Here is a 17,505-nt window from a genome sequence, read left to right on the forward strand (position 1 = left end):
ATGGTCAGATACAATGTGTAATTTGATCCGTCAACACAGCTACATAATTGTTAAAAAAAATGAAACAGTAATTCCATCAAAAAATCCCAGATGGCAAGGTGAACAGTGAGAACAAAGATGGAGTGGGTTAGTGATTTGAGCTACTATGCCTGCTTTAATGGATTTCCTATGTAATATTTATAGATTTGCAAGTCTATGAGAAAACAGAACACTTAAAAATGTCTGGCTTCATGTTACTTTTTTCCTTTTCACTCCTCTTAGCATCCCTTGCTTCCTACAGTTGCTAAGCATGTCCCCGCCTCCAATGATTTTAATTTTAAGTAAAGCACAATTTTTTTGTGGTTCAGCAACTAATTCGAGAATCAGACTCTTAAAGGTTGAATATGCAGTATGGATAATTCCACACATTAGAAAATGGCCATCCTTCCATGTAGTACACAAAGGCACGTGGCCAAGGGTTGCTTTAGCTGGTTGAACATGACCTTCAAAACTCATAGGACATCATGGTCTCATGCAGGGTTGGCTTCCCTATATTGGCTTGGGCTGGCAGCTTGTACCATTGTTACTTACTATGTGAGTGACTTTTGGCTAACAAGTGAGGCTTGCAAAAACACAACAAATCAGTCAGACAAAAAAAAAAAAAAGAAAAAAGAAATCCACAAAAATCCATGCATCAGCAGAGAAGGTTGATGAGTGAAAACAGAAAAACCTTTTTTTCCCTTATCCTTTTATACTTTCTGTAACAGCAGACCACACACACACACACACACACACACACACACATACACACCCATCCCACACCTTTGCTCTCTCAACTGTGCTACATTGCACCAGCCTCCATCTCCAAGTCCTGATTCATGAACTGTGCCTCCTTTGTCTCGCATGTAAAACTGTGCAGTATTTTTATCTCCCTCTTCTCCCCCCTCCCTTCATCTTCTGGAAAGCTCAGTTGGATGGGAATAGAGGGGTCTGAACCTTTTCTCTGTACCATGAGGCCAGAAAAATCACTGATAAAACCCTTTCTCTTCTTCCTCACCCCAACACATTGCGCCTTGAGTGTGTGCTACTCTCGCCGGAGCCCACCTGGCTCAGAGGAAGAAAGTGATTCTGTAGCTTTAAGGTGCCGCTCCTGCAAAAGTACCACTGGAGGCGGGAGTCACAGCCATCCATCCACCCCGCGGGCAGGCAGGCAAGCAGGCAGGCAGGCAGGCTGGCAGCAGTGGCTGCTCTGGCTGATGCTGCCGCTGCGCCCAGGCACCCAGGGGGCGAGGGAAGTCATTGCCCTTCCCTTCAATCCTAGCCCCTGCCAAACCCTCTGGCCGGAATCCGGAGTGAGTAGGAGCAAGCAAGCCATGAGGCTTTAAGCCATGTCCCAGCTCTTGTCTTCCTCGTCCTCCTCCTACACCAAGAACGGGATTACAGACGAGCGGCACTCCCCCGGCTCGCAGGTACCTCCTCCTTCGCTAGCTTTCGGAACCACCTCCTCCTGCCTCTTGGCGTGCAGTACCCCGAGTCCTGCGAAGCTGCAGCAGCAGCCTCCGCTCCCCACCTCCTCCTTTGCCTCCTCCCCCTTTTCTCTTTCTCCTCCCTCTTTTCTCCTCTCCTTCCCCCTCCCTCCTCCTTTTCCTTCTTCTCTCAGTCTCTCGTTCCGGCTCCAAGAGCAGGCTGGCCTCCCCCCACCGTCCGATGCTGGGAGCTCCTGAGCCAGCTCCTTCGAATCTCTGTTAATGGATGTGGTGGGTGTTTGGAGCTCCTTTTCTTGTGTGTGTGTGTGTGTGTGTGTGTGTGTGTGTGTGTGTGTGTGTGTTGGGGGCTACTTGGACTCAGATTTGGACCGGAGTTGCCTGGGGCTCATTCGGATTGGATGAATGGCCAGCCCTCTCACTCCTTGGCCAGTGACCCTGTTTTCCTCCCTCAAGTCCTCATCTTTTTTTTTTTTTTTTTTCTCTCATCTTGTCGACTTCAGGTGGCCAGAGGCACCACGACCCGGAGGAGCAGGTTGAAAAGATCTGATGGCAGTACGACTTCGACCAGTTTCATCCTCAGACAGGTAGGAAAGAGCGGGATGGAGGAAGAGGAGGAGAAGAGCAAGAGAGAGAGAGAGAGAGAGAGAGAGAGAGAGAGAGAGAGAGAGAGAGAGAGAGAGAGAGAGAGCTCAAGGCACCTGGTCCAGGCAGCCCGGCCTCTCTGAGCGGGGCGGAGGCGGGCTCAGAAGTGGAAACCTCGCGGCCGCCTCCACGTGTAGGAAGGCGGCTGTCGGTCCTTCCCGCCCCTCAAGCAGACAATACAAACACATGCCTGCCTGGGGCTGGGGCTAGTTGGTTCTTTCTGACTATGTTTTCGGAACTTCTCTTTCTTCCTTCTGCGACTCAGTCTCCCCACCTCTCGCTCCTCTTACCAGGCCAATTCTTGCCTCTTTATGGTTTCAGAGTGGGAAATATCTCTAATCCGGGAAGCATCTTTGTTCCACAGCTGAGTTGGTTTGTGTATGGAGAGGGAAAGAGCTCAAAGGCTTTGGAAGGCTGGAAGGAAATGGAATTTGTTTAGGGGACTGCGAGTCCCCAAACTGGAAGTTTGTGTTTTCTTGGGTTTGGAAAAGCATCTTCAGAAGGTGTGGCCTCCCTTGCCATTCAGAAAACAGTTGCGGGCAGGGAGGGACCTCTTCTGATCTGGGTCACCCACAGTCATCTGGGATGCTGAGGGTTGGGCATCGAGGGTGTCCTTCATTTAGACCGCTTAACGTGGGTCATGAGGGAGAAATAGAGAAGCTAATTTTCTTTCAAAATTGTTCTTAGTTTAGGATAACTTCTTTGTTTCCTTTCACTTGGAGAAAAGGTTTTCAGATCTGGATAAAATTGTAGTAGAAGACATCTGACAAACAGTTATCTTATTGATTAGGGTCTCTATTAGTTAGTTCCTCTTGTCTTCTGGAACTTGAGTGTGGAGTGGGAGTGTGTTGATTATATTTGTTATTGCCGGGAACAATGAATGTTTCTGAGAGTTTTCACTTTGGTGAGCTGTCCAACTACCAAACTGTCTTCATTTTTGTTATAATTGTGCAGCAAATGAAACACTCCAGGGAAGCCACATTTTTGAAGAAACCATGAAAAGGTGAGTCACCTTGACTCCAGTACAGCAGCTTTCATGGTGTGTGCTCTAGGGTTACTGCAGGGATCTGGTCATCCTAGCACTAGGAGGCTCTTTTATCCCCTGCTCTGCTGTGGATTGCTGGTGTGACCTTGGGAAGTTATATTTCCCCTTGGTCACTCAGTTTCTTGTGTGATGTGTTTCTAATTTATTATGATTGCTGATCAATTTTATTTTTTAATAATTGGCCTCAAATTGAAGTTGGCTAATCAACATTGCCTGGATACAAGATTAAAAAATATCGAATGGAGACTTTATCCTAAAGGTCATGTTTGAAGCTTATTTACAGATTATTTAATGTGTAATGCTTCAGATTTCTCAGAAAGAGGTTCTATCACTCCACCCATCATTCTTTAAGCATTTAGATGTGTATTATGAGTCCCTAGTAGGTAAATACATTTTGGATTCAGTTAGATATTTTTCTGTTTTTGCCATTTATTTATTCAACACATAAATGTTCATCTTGAAACATTGAACATTGAAAATATTTTGGCGCTTTCTGGTATTTATTTTGTAGATGCCTATTTTTAGGAATGTTTTATTGAATCAAACTGTTGGAAGCCCTAATTATACACCAGTAATACCTCTTTTCATATTACCATGGCATCCCATGAACAATTTGGCTCAAACTTTCCTTTTTATCTGTATCTCTACTAAACTCACCCATTATTCTTTTATTGCAGGCTGCTGATTATAGCATACAGATCAATATCCTTCTCTGCTTCTGGTTTTCTTCCCCAAGTTTATAAAAAACCTGTATTGTCAAATGACTTTCAGGCTAATTTCATCTGATATACATTTTTTATATTTCTGTCAAAGATATTTCAGATATCTTTCCAGAAAAGACTTTGTCAATTTAATAAAATGGATTCTTTAATATAGAAGGTATTTGGATTAGCTTAGAAGACTAAGAAAAAAACTGGTAACTTGGTTCACAAAAAGAGGTACATTGTTCCTATTTTTTTTCTGCATAGCACAACTATGCCCACCAAAATGTCTGCAAGACAAAGCAGAGAAATTTCATGTTTCTTCAGAAGGGGTAAAATATGGTAATATGAATTTACCTTAACCTTATGGAATGAAATTGAACAGTGGCTCTGCCAAGTAACAAATATCTTTTAGAAGATCTTGCCCCTGTTCCTAGGACACATTAGTCACTTTAATTTATTTGTTTAATGACTGAATTCTTAATATTTGAATTCTTGCTACCCTGAGAGTCAAGAGATTTCTTGTGGAAATTCCATGAATTTAGTGTAATTTTCACAGAGAAGACTTAGTTATATTAAAAACAACTTTGCTTCTTTGTCTGCTTTGGGCCCTTTTTGCTTATAAAATAATTTCCTTTAAAGATCTTAGGGTGCGTTAGTATGATCAAGATCCCGACATTTTCAAAATCAAAAGATTCTTTGTAGTCTGAGCTTTTGAAACTTATTCAGTAGTATGTCCTTTAGTTCTATCCAGTTCACAATTGAGAGGATGGGTCTGTTAGTGAAGAATGGTGAAAAACCTTTTGGGAATGAAGTGGAGATTACTTGTTGGAAAGCCCTTATCAAATCTAAATTTCTATTCTTATGGCTATTGTAAAAACTAAGTGGTCAAGGAAGAATCTATATGTGAGCATTGGCCTGAAAACATTCACAGAATAAATTAAAGCATTTAAGCGACTCTTTTTAGTTTTGTAAGGTCGCATTAATGTGACTTTGCAAATTCCCCAAGGTAATATTGACTTTGCTTCCTGTTTTGTTTGAACACTAGGGATCAATTCTGAGTTCTAGAATTTGAGGGTAGTTTTCTTTCAAGAAGAATCTTGTAGAAAATCCAAAAAAATTCTTCCAAAGGGTTTCTTTCAACACATGTCAGTAGGATTTGTTTTGTTCAGCCTGTAGGAGAGGACATTGAAAGGTTACTTAATAAAATAGTCTTTAGCTATTCTTTGACATTCTGAAATTATTAAATTACAGAAAGATGGATTAAAATTAACTTTAATAAGGTGTAGTTTTCTGATTAGGGATTTGCCAGATATTAATCTTGGAATGATGTTTCTAGGGGAGGCTGTCTTTCTGAAAATCTTTTGAAATAGATTATATAGTGATACCTAGACACAAAGGAATTAACTTGTAGAACTCTCAAGAATTCTTCTAGCATTCTGATTTTGTGTTCTAAGTATGACAAGAAGATCATAGAATTTGGAATTGGAAGGGATATTTGAGGTCATCAAGTGTTACCACTTTGTTTTAAAAGTGAGGAAAATGTGATAGTGAAACATTTTTAAAGTACTTACTATGTACCAATCAATGAATTATTCAATATTTATTAAGCATCTACTATATGCAAGGTACTGTAAGTTCTAGGGGTACAAAGAAAAAAAATAATTCTTGTTCTCAAAGAGAGATTTTTTTTTAAGGAGTCGCACATGTGAAAAACAGAGAAGACCAATTTGACTAGACCTTTGAAAGGAAAGAGGGAGGAGATTAGTGTATAATGAAGCCAGCTAATTAAATTGGGGTTATTTTGGTCCACCCATTTTACTGGGATTACTAGAAATCTAACCCTCCTCCCACTCAAAGTAGAAACTACCACATAAAGTTTATTCCAAAGACCTAAAAAAGCCACAATTTGGAGTCAAATAATTTGACCCAAGTTATATAGGTCAAAAGTAGTAGAGCCAGGACCCAAACTTTGGTTTTCCTACCCCAGATTGTTGTGGATTTTTTGGATCATGTTGTCAAGGGATAAATTTTAGTAGTATCTAATTTTTTTTTCTATTTTCTCCTCTACTCTGAAAGGCTAGCCAGCTAGTAATTACAGCTAGTAATATGAGTAGACAAACAAAAACCCAGCAGAGAAATTAGGAGGCTTCCTAATTGACTAAGAGTTAGAATGGGATTTTATTATGGACCAATAAATTGAATTATGACCATTTGGATCAATCCTAAATTTGGAAGCTGGAAGACGTCATGTATCCTGGATTCATGAGGGAGTCAGATTGTCTTTTGGAGGCTGTTGACCTGGTGAGAGTTATAGACCAAGTTAGGCGGAAAGAAAAGTAGTAAATTGACTAGAATACATTTGAAAGTTTTCAGTGTCACTCTATCTGGGGTTAAGGTCTTTTTTTTTTTTTTTAACTTCTAATTATCCTACATTGGTAAAATGCTTCTGAATATGTATGATCTCTTCTCCCTTTTGACTATTCTTGTGATTGAAACATGTGATGAACAAGGGTAAGAATAGAAAGAGGGAGTGGATGCCGCCGGTTCAAGGTGCCCATTTCTGTTTGCAGATAGATTGAGTGTAGTAGTTATCTGAAATCAAGACATCAGATATGCTGAAGGATAAGGAGGCTTCAGGAGAAATGCTGCCTTGAAAGTTTAGCATTTAGTGAAATTATGAATGCTTTTAGATTGTGAAACTCGTTGAGGTCAGGGGCTGTTTTTTGCCTCTTTTTGTATTGCCACCACTTAGCACCATGTCCAACATATATTAAACACTTAATAAATGATTATTGTATCGAATAGAGTCTTCCCAATGGCTCCCAAGAAAAGTAGTTGTATTTCCTGAGTTGGTTGGTTCAGATCAAGGCTAAGGATAAGTCAATTTTAATTGATTCACTGGGCAGAACACAATATAGTATGTACCTAACTTTGTCAAGAACATACTGAGACTGGTCAAAAGAGTTTGAGCTTCAGGTCAGTTCCTAATATCATACAATTGAGGCACTGAAAATTCTGTGCTTTAATTTTGAAGCTAGTGTAGAAAGGTTTCTCAGATAAAACAAGAGAACTTAATATATGTGTATTTATGTATTTCAGGGCAACAGAAGTTCATCTACAAATTTTGAATCTTGGAGTACTAGGGTCAGAAGGAATGACAGAAATCATCTAGTTGAAATTCAGATGAGGAAGCTCAGCTCTGATATGTGGAATGATTTGCTCCAGATCCCATAACTGGTCATACAAGGCACAGCAAATTAAAAGCCCTGGGTCTCTTGACTCCTAAGAGGACTTCTTTCTCTCCCACACTATCTAAATTCTTCTCAAATAGTCACACATACACAAACATACAAACACTAAGCAAAAGAAAAGAGAAAAGAGAAGACAGAGCTTTTAAAAATTATGATCTGGGGATGTACTGATTTAAGTGGTTGTTCTTGAGCAGTGATGGACAAACTTTTTAAAGACGGGGCCAAAGGAAAGGAAATGCTCATCTGTCAGTCTGTTTCTAAGGCAACTCTTTTGAAGTTTCATTGTATTGTATCCTACTCATTGTATTCTTCAGATTAGGAATGATGTTGCACAGCTGGATAGAACATTTCAGGGGGGCTGCATCTGGTTCCAGGGCCATAGTTTGCCCATCACTGTCCTAGAGGATACAACATCGGATAATCAAAAGTCTGTTCCTCATTCTAACTATGATTCATTTAGGCAAGTCATTTAGCCTCTGTTTTCAGAAGTTCATATATGGATGTATGTATTTTTAAATTTTCTTTGACAGCAATTTGAATATTGTAAATCAGTAGAACATTTTAATGATTCATTTCCATTAGCAGAGCTAGAAGTTTTTACTAGATCTATAAATATAACTTCAATGTGACTTTTGAATTCTCTTCCCCAAAATGGTGGGGCATAGTGAATGATCTTCTAGGAGAGGTTTATACCAGCTTTCTCTCCAAATTCTCTAGTAGCACACCTCTTCCCAAACTGAGTTTTTGACAGTGTGGGAAAACACTTTTGGCAAGAGATAGTTGTGATTCTACCATAAGACTTAAATAGGATTAGCCGAAAGTAGGAAACTTATGATTTAGAAACCCAATTACTGGACAGGCAGTAATTTTAACCTAACTCTCAGCCTATTTTCTTGTCCTTTTGAGTGCAGTAAATTCTCTTGATTTGCAGGAGACAGTTGAGTGAAAAGCCTGACTCCCAGCACACTGACACAAAGCATTATATCTCTCTCCTGCCACTTTATCTCCCTTTTTTTGGTGTCTGGATATGTAAGGTCAATTCTGACATAATTTTATATCATTTTAGGTGAAGTATAAGAAGTAGCTTTCAAATCAAAAGATGAAATTACCTTGAATTTTTCATTAGGTTTCTCTAAATAGCTCAAAATACTTTCACTTACATCTAAATTGTCTTTCGATGTCCTTATGTAGCAGAAGACAGATACATCCCATATTCTTAAGAGGGGGAAAAAAGCACAGAAAAGTTAAGGAATCTAGATTTCTAAAGCTATTGAGTTGAATTGGAACTTTTGGTAATCTAATGCTTTAGACATGAATATAAGTAGTTTGGAGTTTACCTGTCTTTTAGGCCATGATGAGGAGGAAATGGCAATTAAAAGCATCATCTTGGAGGTTGGCTATTTCCCAGGCCCATGCTACAAAGTCAAATGTGAAACAAAGAATAGAATATATAGGTCTGCCAACTCTCCTAGACTGTTGCCTGGGGAGCACAGGGCATGGAGTCTATTCTTTCCTGTCATCGTATTTACAAAATTTCCCAAGTGTTTGGGCATTCTAGGAGATAATGGGACATTGCCTCTTCCTTGATGATTAAAGAGAATAGGATATTTTGCCAATGTATAGAGGATAGTGGCAATTCCTAACTCTTACCCTAAGAACAGTGATTTCTTCACTCCTCCTTGAATTCTGTAATGACATTTTGCAATTCCCAATTCCCCTCTCCTATAATGTTCTTCCCAAATGAGAATGTATTACATTGTTAAATCTAGGATACGATCTCCAGTATCTTCCCACACAAACAAAACTGATTTACTCATCTATTTTTTTTTGTCTATAAATACCTGGATATACTTGTATTTTTATAGATGGGGAAACCAGTGAGCCAAGAGGATTCTGTAATAACCTTGGAAATGTAATATAGTCTTTCCTCTAGCTATGACATTGAAAGTATAGTAAAATCCCACTAATTTGAATTAAACCCGTTATCAACCATGGGAAAGCTAAGTATAAAGTAAGGAAATATTGTATTTTGAGAGTATTAAAATAAAAAATACAGGTTTTTTTGTTTTTGTTTTCAAGTACTTAGAGTGACAAAATATTTGCAAGTAGTACATCTTGGGGACCTGCTGTAATGAATAGATAATAATGATATTTAGTTATTTCTATCTACATAGAACATCCAATGTAATTGAAAAGTTTTTTCTAAAAGGATTATTTGTGATCCCTTGAAATCCTTTAAATTCATTTACCTACATGTAGCAAAATCAACTTCGGTTTAACCATTGTCCAAGTTACAACAAATTGTGGATTATTAGAGTATAAATTGATGAGATTTTCTGTATGAGTATTTAAAATGGAAACAATAATTCAGAGTGAAACACGATAACGAACTGAGCTATACAGGACTTTTCCTGTAATTGAACTACGATGATTGTTCATGAAACACAGCATTCGCTATCTTGTTTTCTTTTTCTTAGCTTAATATCTTGCTCTTTTGGGTGATGATATTCTTTTCTAAGATTGCAGTCAAATTAGCTGTTAAATAGAACGTAATTTTGAAAGAATCTTCATTTTTCTCAATCCAAGTGTGGCAAAAAACAGTAAACTTTAGCCATCTCTATGTTGATAATTCTGGTAATGTTTCTTTTTAACCATTTTCCAAAATGCTTATATATACATGTGCATATATATGTAATATAAGTACAAAGGTAAAAGAAAAACACACAGAGGCTTAAGAGGAAGAAAGGAAATGCATTTACTTTGGAAGGCAAGAGACTTATCATGTGAAATTCTCGGAAGTCATCAAACACCCCCTTTATTTTAAAAAGCTGCACACACAAATGTTGATTAGGATAAATGTGTCAAAGGATAAAGTGGGTAGGTCAAAATGGTGTTTGGTGGCAAGTGACTGAAACCTAGTTTCATAGTACATTGTGAGTTTCATTTCATTTATTCCGTAAACAAGAGACTTGGGTTCAAATGTTCTTTACTAGTTGTTTTGCCTTGGGTGAGTCATTTCCCTCCCCCCACCCTTGTGTCTAGAATGTCTTCCCTTTCCTATTTGTCTTGAATTCTTGGCTATCATTTAAAGTCCAACTTAAATGCTACCACTTCATCCATCAAAGTTTATAATATGCCCTATTTCCTAACATGGTTTCCTCAGACCTCCTATGTGATGGATTTTTTTTTCTACTTCTATAATGCACTTAGACTATATTCTTGTGTGTTTATATTTTGCCCACCTTTTAGACAATAAGCAACATGAGGGAAGAAACTATGGTATCTAAATTTTGTCTTCTCCCTAGTTTTCAACATGGCACTCTATACCTAATCAGTATTTAACAATTGTTAAATGTCAGAAGACTATGGGTTTCAGTTTCTCATCTGTCAAAGAGGTTAATAATGCTTTACTTAACTGAAGGTGAGGCAATTTGGAGACTAGATGGTGAATTCTTGAGATTCTTTCCAGATCTAGGACCTGTGGTATGTTCTGGAAAGTACAGTGGTAATGGGCTAAAAAAAAGTGGAGGAGGTATCAAGTTTGAATAGTATATTAAGTGACAAATACAAGTTGAAGCAAGAAGTGTGGCAATTTCAGAAAATAGCCCAGATCTGACTTGGCTCATAACAATGTTGGGTAAGATGCAAAATTTTAGATGACACAAAATCCCTACCTTTTAAGTGCTAATAGAAAATAGCAACTGAAGAGTGCACATAAAATGCACAAACAGTACTGAGTTGGGGCTACATAGAAGAGGTCATTATTGGGGAGATTAAGGAAGGCTTCAGAATGGAGAAGGTTGCAATTGAATTGGGATTTAACTGATGAATAGTGGTTTAACAATTTGGGTAAGAGCAGATCATTCCTGGTATAGTGAACAGCATAATCAAAGATTTCAGGGTAGTTTAGGAATGTCAGGACAGAAAGTAGTTGAATTTGGCTAAAATGAAGAATGCATGGGAGGGTTGAGGGGAGCAATATAGAGAATGCTTGAAGATGGGCAGGATTAGCTTTTGAAGGGCCTTGAATTCCAGGCTAAGAATAGGGAACCACTGAGATTCTGAATAGGGAAATGGCAAGACCAGATCCAAACATAATGACAAAGTTTTGGGGAACATGTTCTTTAAAAGGTTACAGAGAGAAAGAAGAGCTGGCAAAGAAGACTCTCAAAGAACAATGAGAGATTGTATGATCAAGAGCATGGTGCCTCCAAAGCTGAAGGAGGGAGTTGTTAAAAAAATTTTGGATGCACTGGTGACCTTTGAGAGAACCTTTTCAGTAGAATGGTGAGGATGGAGGACTAATTGTAATGACTGACAAGGGGGAAGGGGACAAAGTGGAACTATTATTATACTTTTTTAATGACTGGGAAATAGGAGAGATAACTGAATGGAGGTTAAAGGGTTGAGGTAAACCTTTTTTAGAATGGAGGAGGGATCTTAATACCTCTATAAGCTGCTACATGGGAGTCAGTGGAGCAGAAATTGAATAGTAGGAGATTATTAGGAATATTAGGAAATAGAAGAGAAAATAGTAGCTGGAGAAAGAATCTAGAGGAGGAAAAGGGATAGGATCCAAAGACGAGAAAGCAAGGAATAGGTATTTCTTCCTCCAAGGCAAGGAGGAGGAGAGAATGGGTGCTGAAGTTAAGGAGTTTTGAGGAGAGTTGGGAGGGGAATTGATGGAGAGAGATGTCTTTAATAACTTCCATCTTCTCTGTGAAAAAGGAGATCAGATCTTCTGCTTTGTGGGGATATAGCAAGAAATTGGAGTTGAAAGTTTGAGGAGAGAAAGGGTTTGGAACAGTCAACTGTAAAGAATGAGAAAGGGAGTTACTAAGAGATATCCACACATAATTTCCAGAAATTCAATCAGGTTTTTATAAGAGTGAAATGGTAATTCAAGAACCTAATTATACTTTCCTGTAAAAGTAAAAGAATTGTTTTTCCTCGTTGATTTTTTTTCTTGTGTGAAGGTGAAGGAAGAGGAAATACAAGAAGGTTGTACAGATTAAGGGTTTTGAAAGTGACTTTTCCCTAAAGGCAATCACTTTTTCAAGGAGTTAGGGATCTGTTTGGAAGAATTAATCAACAAGCATTTACTAAGTATCAGGCATTGTATTGAAAATTGGGGATAAAAGGCAAAAGCAAAACTGACTCTAATCTAAAGGACTTTATATGATAATGAGGGAGATGTGTATAAATAGGTATAAGCTAGAGACACAGAGTAGATAGAAGGTAACTTTATTTTTATTTTTATTTAAAAAAATTTTTAACCCTTAACTTCTGTGTATTGGCCCCTAGGTGGAAGAGTGGTAAGGATGAGCAATGGGGGTCAAGTGACTTGCCCAGGGTCACACACTTGGGAAGTGTCTGAGGCCGGATTTGAACCCAGGACCTCCCATCTCTAGGCCTGACTCTCAATCCACTGAGCTACCCTGCTGCCCCCAGAAGGTAACTTTAGAGGGGAAGGTACTGGCAACTCAGGGACCAGAAACTTGGTACTTTGGTTACATTTCTGTGAGAAGCTTTTATCTTCCTATTATCTGATCTTCCTATATTCAAGGCACTTTTGTATAGTTTATGCAGATTTGAAACAGGAATTATATCAAACTATAGTAAACGGCTGATCTCTGAATTGAACCAAACTCCAAATATTAACTTAAAAACTCTGAACATTTTATCCCCAAAAAGATTCACATGGTGAATCAATATAAGTATTAACAGAATTGGCATGTTTAAAAAAATAATTGAAAATTTGAATAAAGATAAAACAGTTTTAGGACCAAACCTACAAAATATTTCATTTTATTTGAGTTTCTGGCACACAGTATGTATTATGTGGTGATTTTCACATAGAAGATGGTGCTTTTGACTTATTTCCATGCTGACTGTGTGCTTTCAGATGTTTTTCCACAACACTGAAGATGTTTAACATCTGCTTAAGATGTTTAAGCAGAAACTGGATAGCCTTTTGTCAAATTCGTTGTAGATAGGTGATAATCCTTTTCAAAATGAGTCTGAATTCGTTGCCCTGGGAGGTCTCTTTCTCCTCTGAATGTAGATGTCATGGAAATTGAGAATCCCATCACTTAGTCTCCATTTTGAATAAATGCATCACTAAGGCAATGAAATAATGTTTAGGTTGTAGTCTGCCTATGAAACTAAGTTGTTGGTTTTTTCCCCCTGTGCTAAGCTATCTCTGACCACTGTAGTTATGAAGCCTGTGACCTTGGCCTTATTAGCATCATACTTACTGTAACTAGCCGAGCAAACTGACCCAGACCTGGAATAGTATAGAGTGAAGTTTATATAACAGACTTTGATCTTTGGGATTAAAAAATGACAGAGCAGATTGATGCTATTTTTTCCTTAATATTGTACAATGTCAAGAGACCTAAAGGAGTACCTTTAGCTCTTTGGTTGCCCTGATGTGGAGGTTTTACAGAAGGACCTGTACAAATGTTGTAAAGGATGAGAAGACAAAGAGGAGATCACAGATACATGAAAGATCAGAGGATCATAAGTCTGGAGCTAGAAGGGACCTTAGAGTCCATTTAGACTGCCTTTTTACAGGTAAGTAAACTGAGGCTTATAGAAGTTAAATGATTTGATCAAGGTTAGACAGGTAGCAGGCCTCAGAAATGAAACTTAAATCAGTATCTAACTCCAATGTCAGTGTTCTTTCCATCCTGCTACAAAAGATAAAAACTGCATTGGACACCTAAAAATCACAAATCAAAATGATTCATTCATTTGTCTTTAAACACCTGGATCTTTGTAATAATTCATAAGGATAGGAGTGGGGAATAATTCCTGCCTTGTCGTAATTTACAATAATTCTTCCTCATGTAAGTTCAGTTAAAGAGATGTTAGAAGTGCTCAAAATAAGTAAAATATTTATGGGGGAAATGATATATAAAATTGTATTTTATGTGGCAGGTGCTGCTCAACTATATTTGAGAGATTCCCTAGGGGACAAAAGTTAATTATCAACACACTAGTGTAGGGAAGGAAGTAGGTCAGCTGAAAACATATGCTTCTAATTTCAGAGAGCTTTAGGAGTAATTCAGTTTGGGGACTAGTTTCATTTTTTTTTAATGTCTTAAAAGTTGTTTTATACTGTGGTATGTAATAACATTTTAATTTTCAATTCAGTTGTCAATTGCCATGTTAATTTAATTGAGTGAAATATCTATCTGTGTGCACACATGGAAATATGTGAATGGAAAATGATCCTGAAAAGAAACTTCATCAAAACTACATCATAGTTATAATATACACCATTAGGATCATTATAACAATTATTTCCAAATTAGTATAACTGTGTTCAGGGCTTTAAAAACAGTCAATGAGGAGATAAATTTCATTCTATTCAGCATTACAGTTTAAGAATGTTTCTATACTAACAAATGCACTCTTCTTCCGAGTGTCACTATTTCTATCAAGGATGCCATCATGCTTCTGGTAACCTAGGTTCACAATCTCTCTTCTTCTCATTTTCACTAGGTCTATATATCCAGTCAGCATTCAGATTTTGTCCTTTCTACCCCAACAACATCTCTCACACATGTCCACTTCTCTCCATTCATACAGTCACAAGCTGTCATCATCTCTCAGTCTGGACTCACTGATCTCACTGCCGCCTCAAGTCTTGCCTCATTCCAATCCATCCTCCATACAGATCCAAACTTGAGCATAGCTTTGGTCAGATCAAGCCCCTTCTCAATCCACTCCCATGGCTCTATATTATCTCCAGAATTAAACATAAAGACTGTTTTGGTATTTAAAGCTCTTCACAATTTGGCCCTAACCTTTCTTGTTGTTGTCATACTCTACAAACCAGCCTTCTTACTTTTCCTCATTCCAGGCACTTCATTTCCCATCTCCTTGCTCTAGTGGTACCTGTTGCCTAGAATATATTTCCTTCTGACATCCACTTCTTAGAAAACCTCATTTCTTTTAAGGCTAAGCTTATAGGAGCCTTTGCTGATCTACCTTGATGTTCCTACCTTCCTTTTGAGATTATTTCTAATTTATCCTGTATATATCTTTTTTTGTACACGCTTGTTTGTATATTGTCTCCCCATTAGATTGTGAGCTTCTTGAGGTCCGAGACTGTCCTTTTATCTTTATTTTTGTATCCCTAGAAGTAAAAACAGTGCCTAGAACTTAGTAAATGCTTGTTGACTTGACTTGAGTGACACTTTCTTTTCTGGCCCTCTCTGCTGCTTATTCCACCAACCCCCTTCAAATTACCTGTATGTTCTTACACATGTATAAATTTTTTCTTCTGATAAAATGGAAGCTCTTTGAAATCAAGAACTATTTCCTTTTTGACTGTACCATTAGCATAAATGCTTGTTAATTGATATTCTAGGAAAATAAAGGATGTTCTTTGTAAAATTTAGGAGAAAATGTTGCTTGTTTTTACATGGACATGAATTATATTAAAATACTAGTATAGGTGATTCTTGATTTATAAATGCTCGTTTCTGAAATGATCCATTCTTTTGAATGTTCACCATTTCTGTTGTTCAGTTATGTCTGACTCTTCATGATTCCATTTTTTTTGGGGGGTAAAGATACTGTAGTGATTTGCCATTTCTTTCTCTAGCTCATTTTATAGATGAAGACACTGAAGCAAACAGGATAAAGTGACTTACCTAGGGTCCCACAACTAGTAAGTATCAGAGGCTGGATTTGAACTCAGGTCTTCTTGACTCCAGGCCCAGTGCTCTATCCTAACTGCCCAATCACATTTCTACCTTACTTAAAACTTGTGAATCATCTCTTAGAGCAGAGGTCGCAATGTATGGCTCTCGAGCCATATCTGGCTCTTTTGAGGGCCAGATATGGCTCTTTCTGCAGGAGCCATAAAGTCAATTTTTTTTCCAGGCGTTGTTACAGTAGCGCACACTGTGAGCATTGTATGGCTTTCACGAAATTACATTTTAAAAAATGTGGCATTTATGGCTCTCACGGCCAAAAAGGTTGCCGACTCCTGTCTTAGAGAATCTATGGCATCTGAAGTGGAAGAAAGGAAGAAGCTATGAAAATCAGCAATAGTGAAGAGAGCTGACCCTGGAAATAGATTGTTAGAATTACTTAGTGGAGTTCCTACCTCCTATTCTCCAGTTACTGCTGGAATTTTTTTTCACTTCACTTTATTATATAGTGTGAAGTGTTGCCAAATAGAAATTCATTTGAATTGGTAAGCATTCCCTTTCACTAATCCTAGTAAGCTTGGAAAGGTTAAGGAACTATAAGTCATTCATATTGTGGTCAGTTAATTCCCATTTCTGTGAATTAGTTTGGCCAGATTGCTGTCCTCCCAAACCTAGTTGAGATCAGTTGCACTGAAGGAATGAGATTTGACATGGGGACGGTATGACACAGAGCTGTGCATCATGAGTCACTTTATGGGAGGCAGAGACTTGGGTGCAATGCTACACTGAGAGATTGAAAGCGGTGTGATGGCACTGGGTGCCTGGGAGGTGGGACAATATCGAACTACGAATTCTAAAATTTTATCCAGGAGAAGTCCTGCTTGTAGGAAAGGAGGAAGAAACTCCTTCCTCTTGCCTCTTTCATTTTATTGTTTCCTGCTGTCACAACCTAGAACTCAATCTGCAACTATTAGAATTCAAGTTAGAACTCAATCATAAATTAATTAGCCTTTCTGAAGCTTGACCTGGGAATGTGACTCCCACATTTATCATTATTTTGATTGGGAAATGTGTTCTGAGTTCCAAGTAATTGATTTACAGTCTAATTTTTGGAATATAGCTCATATGTAAGTTGGGGACTAGCTGTTTATTTTGCAAATAAGTGTAATAAATGTTTTATAATACTTATAATTTAACTGTATGAGTATTTTTTCCATATGTGCTTATCTCAGCTCGTATATACTCTGGTTGATGATTTCTTGACTTGTGGCGGAAACAATTTGTGGCCTGATGGCCAACCTTCCGGTAAGAAACCCTTAGTTGAGTTTATTCATGTAAAATAGTCCACTGCAGAGCTTAAACTTGAAGTCTTTCCAGGTTGGCGTAGGACCTACTTTAGGTTGCATTCTACTAGTGTAGCCTTCAATAATTCCATGTTTATGTCCATATTATGTTGAGGCATCAGAGTAGACCTTTATGGATAAAGGTCATATATTATTATGGAAAACATTTTGCAATGTTTGGAAAAGGAGTCATTGATTCACAATCAAAGATTTTATTTAAATTTCGACTCTACTACTTATTAGCTTTGTGACTTTTTTGAAAGCAACCTTTGCTAGGCTTGGTGGCACATACCTGTAATCTCAGCTACATGGGTTAGGTTTAGCAGAAGCTGATATATATCTTTTGAACTTGGGAGTTCTGAGCTGCAGTGTGCTCTGCCAATCA

General features: G+C 38.0%; 1 protein-coding gene across 3 annotated transcripts in view; it reads left to right on the forward strand.

The window, feature by feature from the left end:
• Positions 1 to 1,324: 1,324 nt before the first annotated feature.
• CACNB4 (calcium voltage-gated channel auxiliary subunit beta 4) overlaps positions 1,325 to 17,505 on the forward strand; it is a 349,523-nt gene continuing 333,342 nt past the window's right edge. For 2 of the 3 annotated variants that reach the window (XM_044669874.1, XM_044669876.1), the window contains exons 1-2: positions 1,325 to 1,448; positions 1,967 to 2,050. In XM_044669874.1, coding sequence (XP_044525809.1) covers positions 1,368 to 1,448; positions 1,967 to 2,050 — 165 coding nt within the window. In that variant the 5' untranslated portion in view covers positions 1,325 to 1,367. Of the gene's footprint in view, positions 1,449 to 1,660; positions 1,737 to 1,966; positions 2,051 to 17,505 lie in introns of those variants that run through there. The other variant, XM_044669875.1, reaches the window with a different exon arrangement.

The sequence above is a fragment of the Gracilinanus agilis genome, chromosome 3 (assembly GCF_016433145.1).
Source record: "Gracilinanus agilis isolate LMUSP501 chromosome 3, AgileGrace, whole genome shotgun sequence".
In the NCBI taxonomy this organism is placed as follows: Eukaryota; Metazoa; Chordata; class Mammalia; order Didelphimorphia; family Didelphidae; genus Gracilinanus; species Gracilinanus agilis.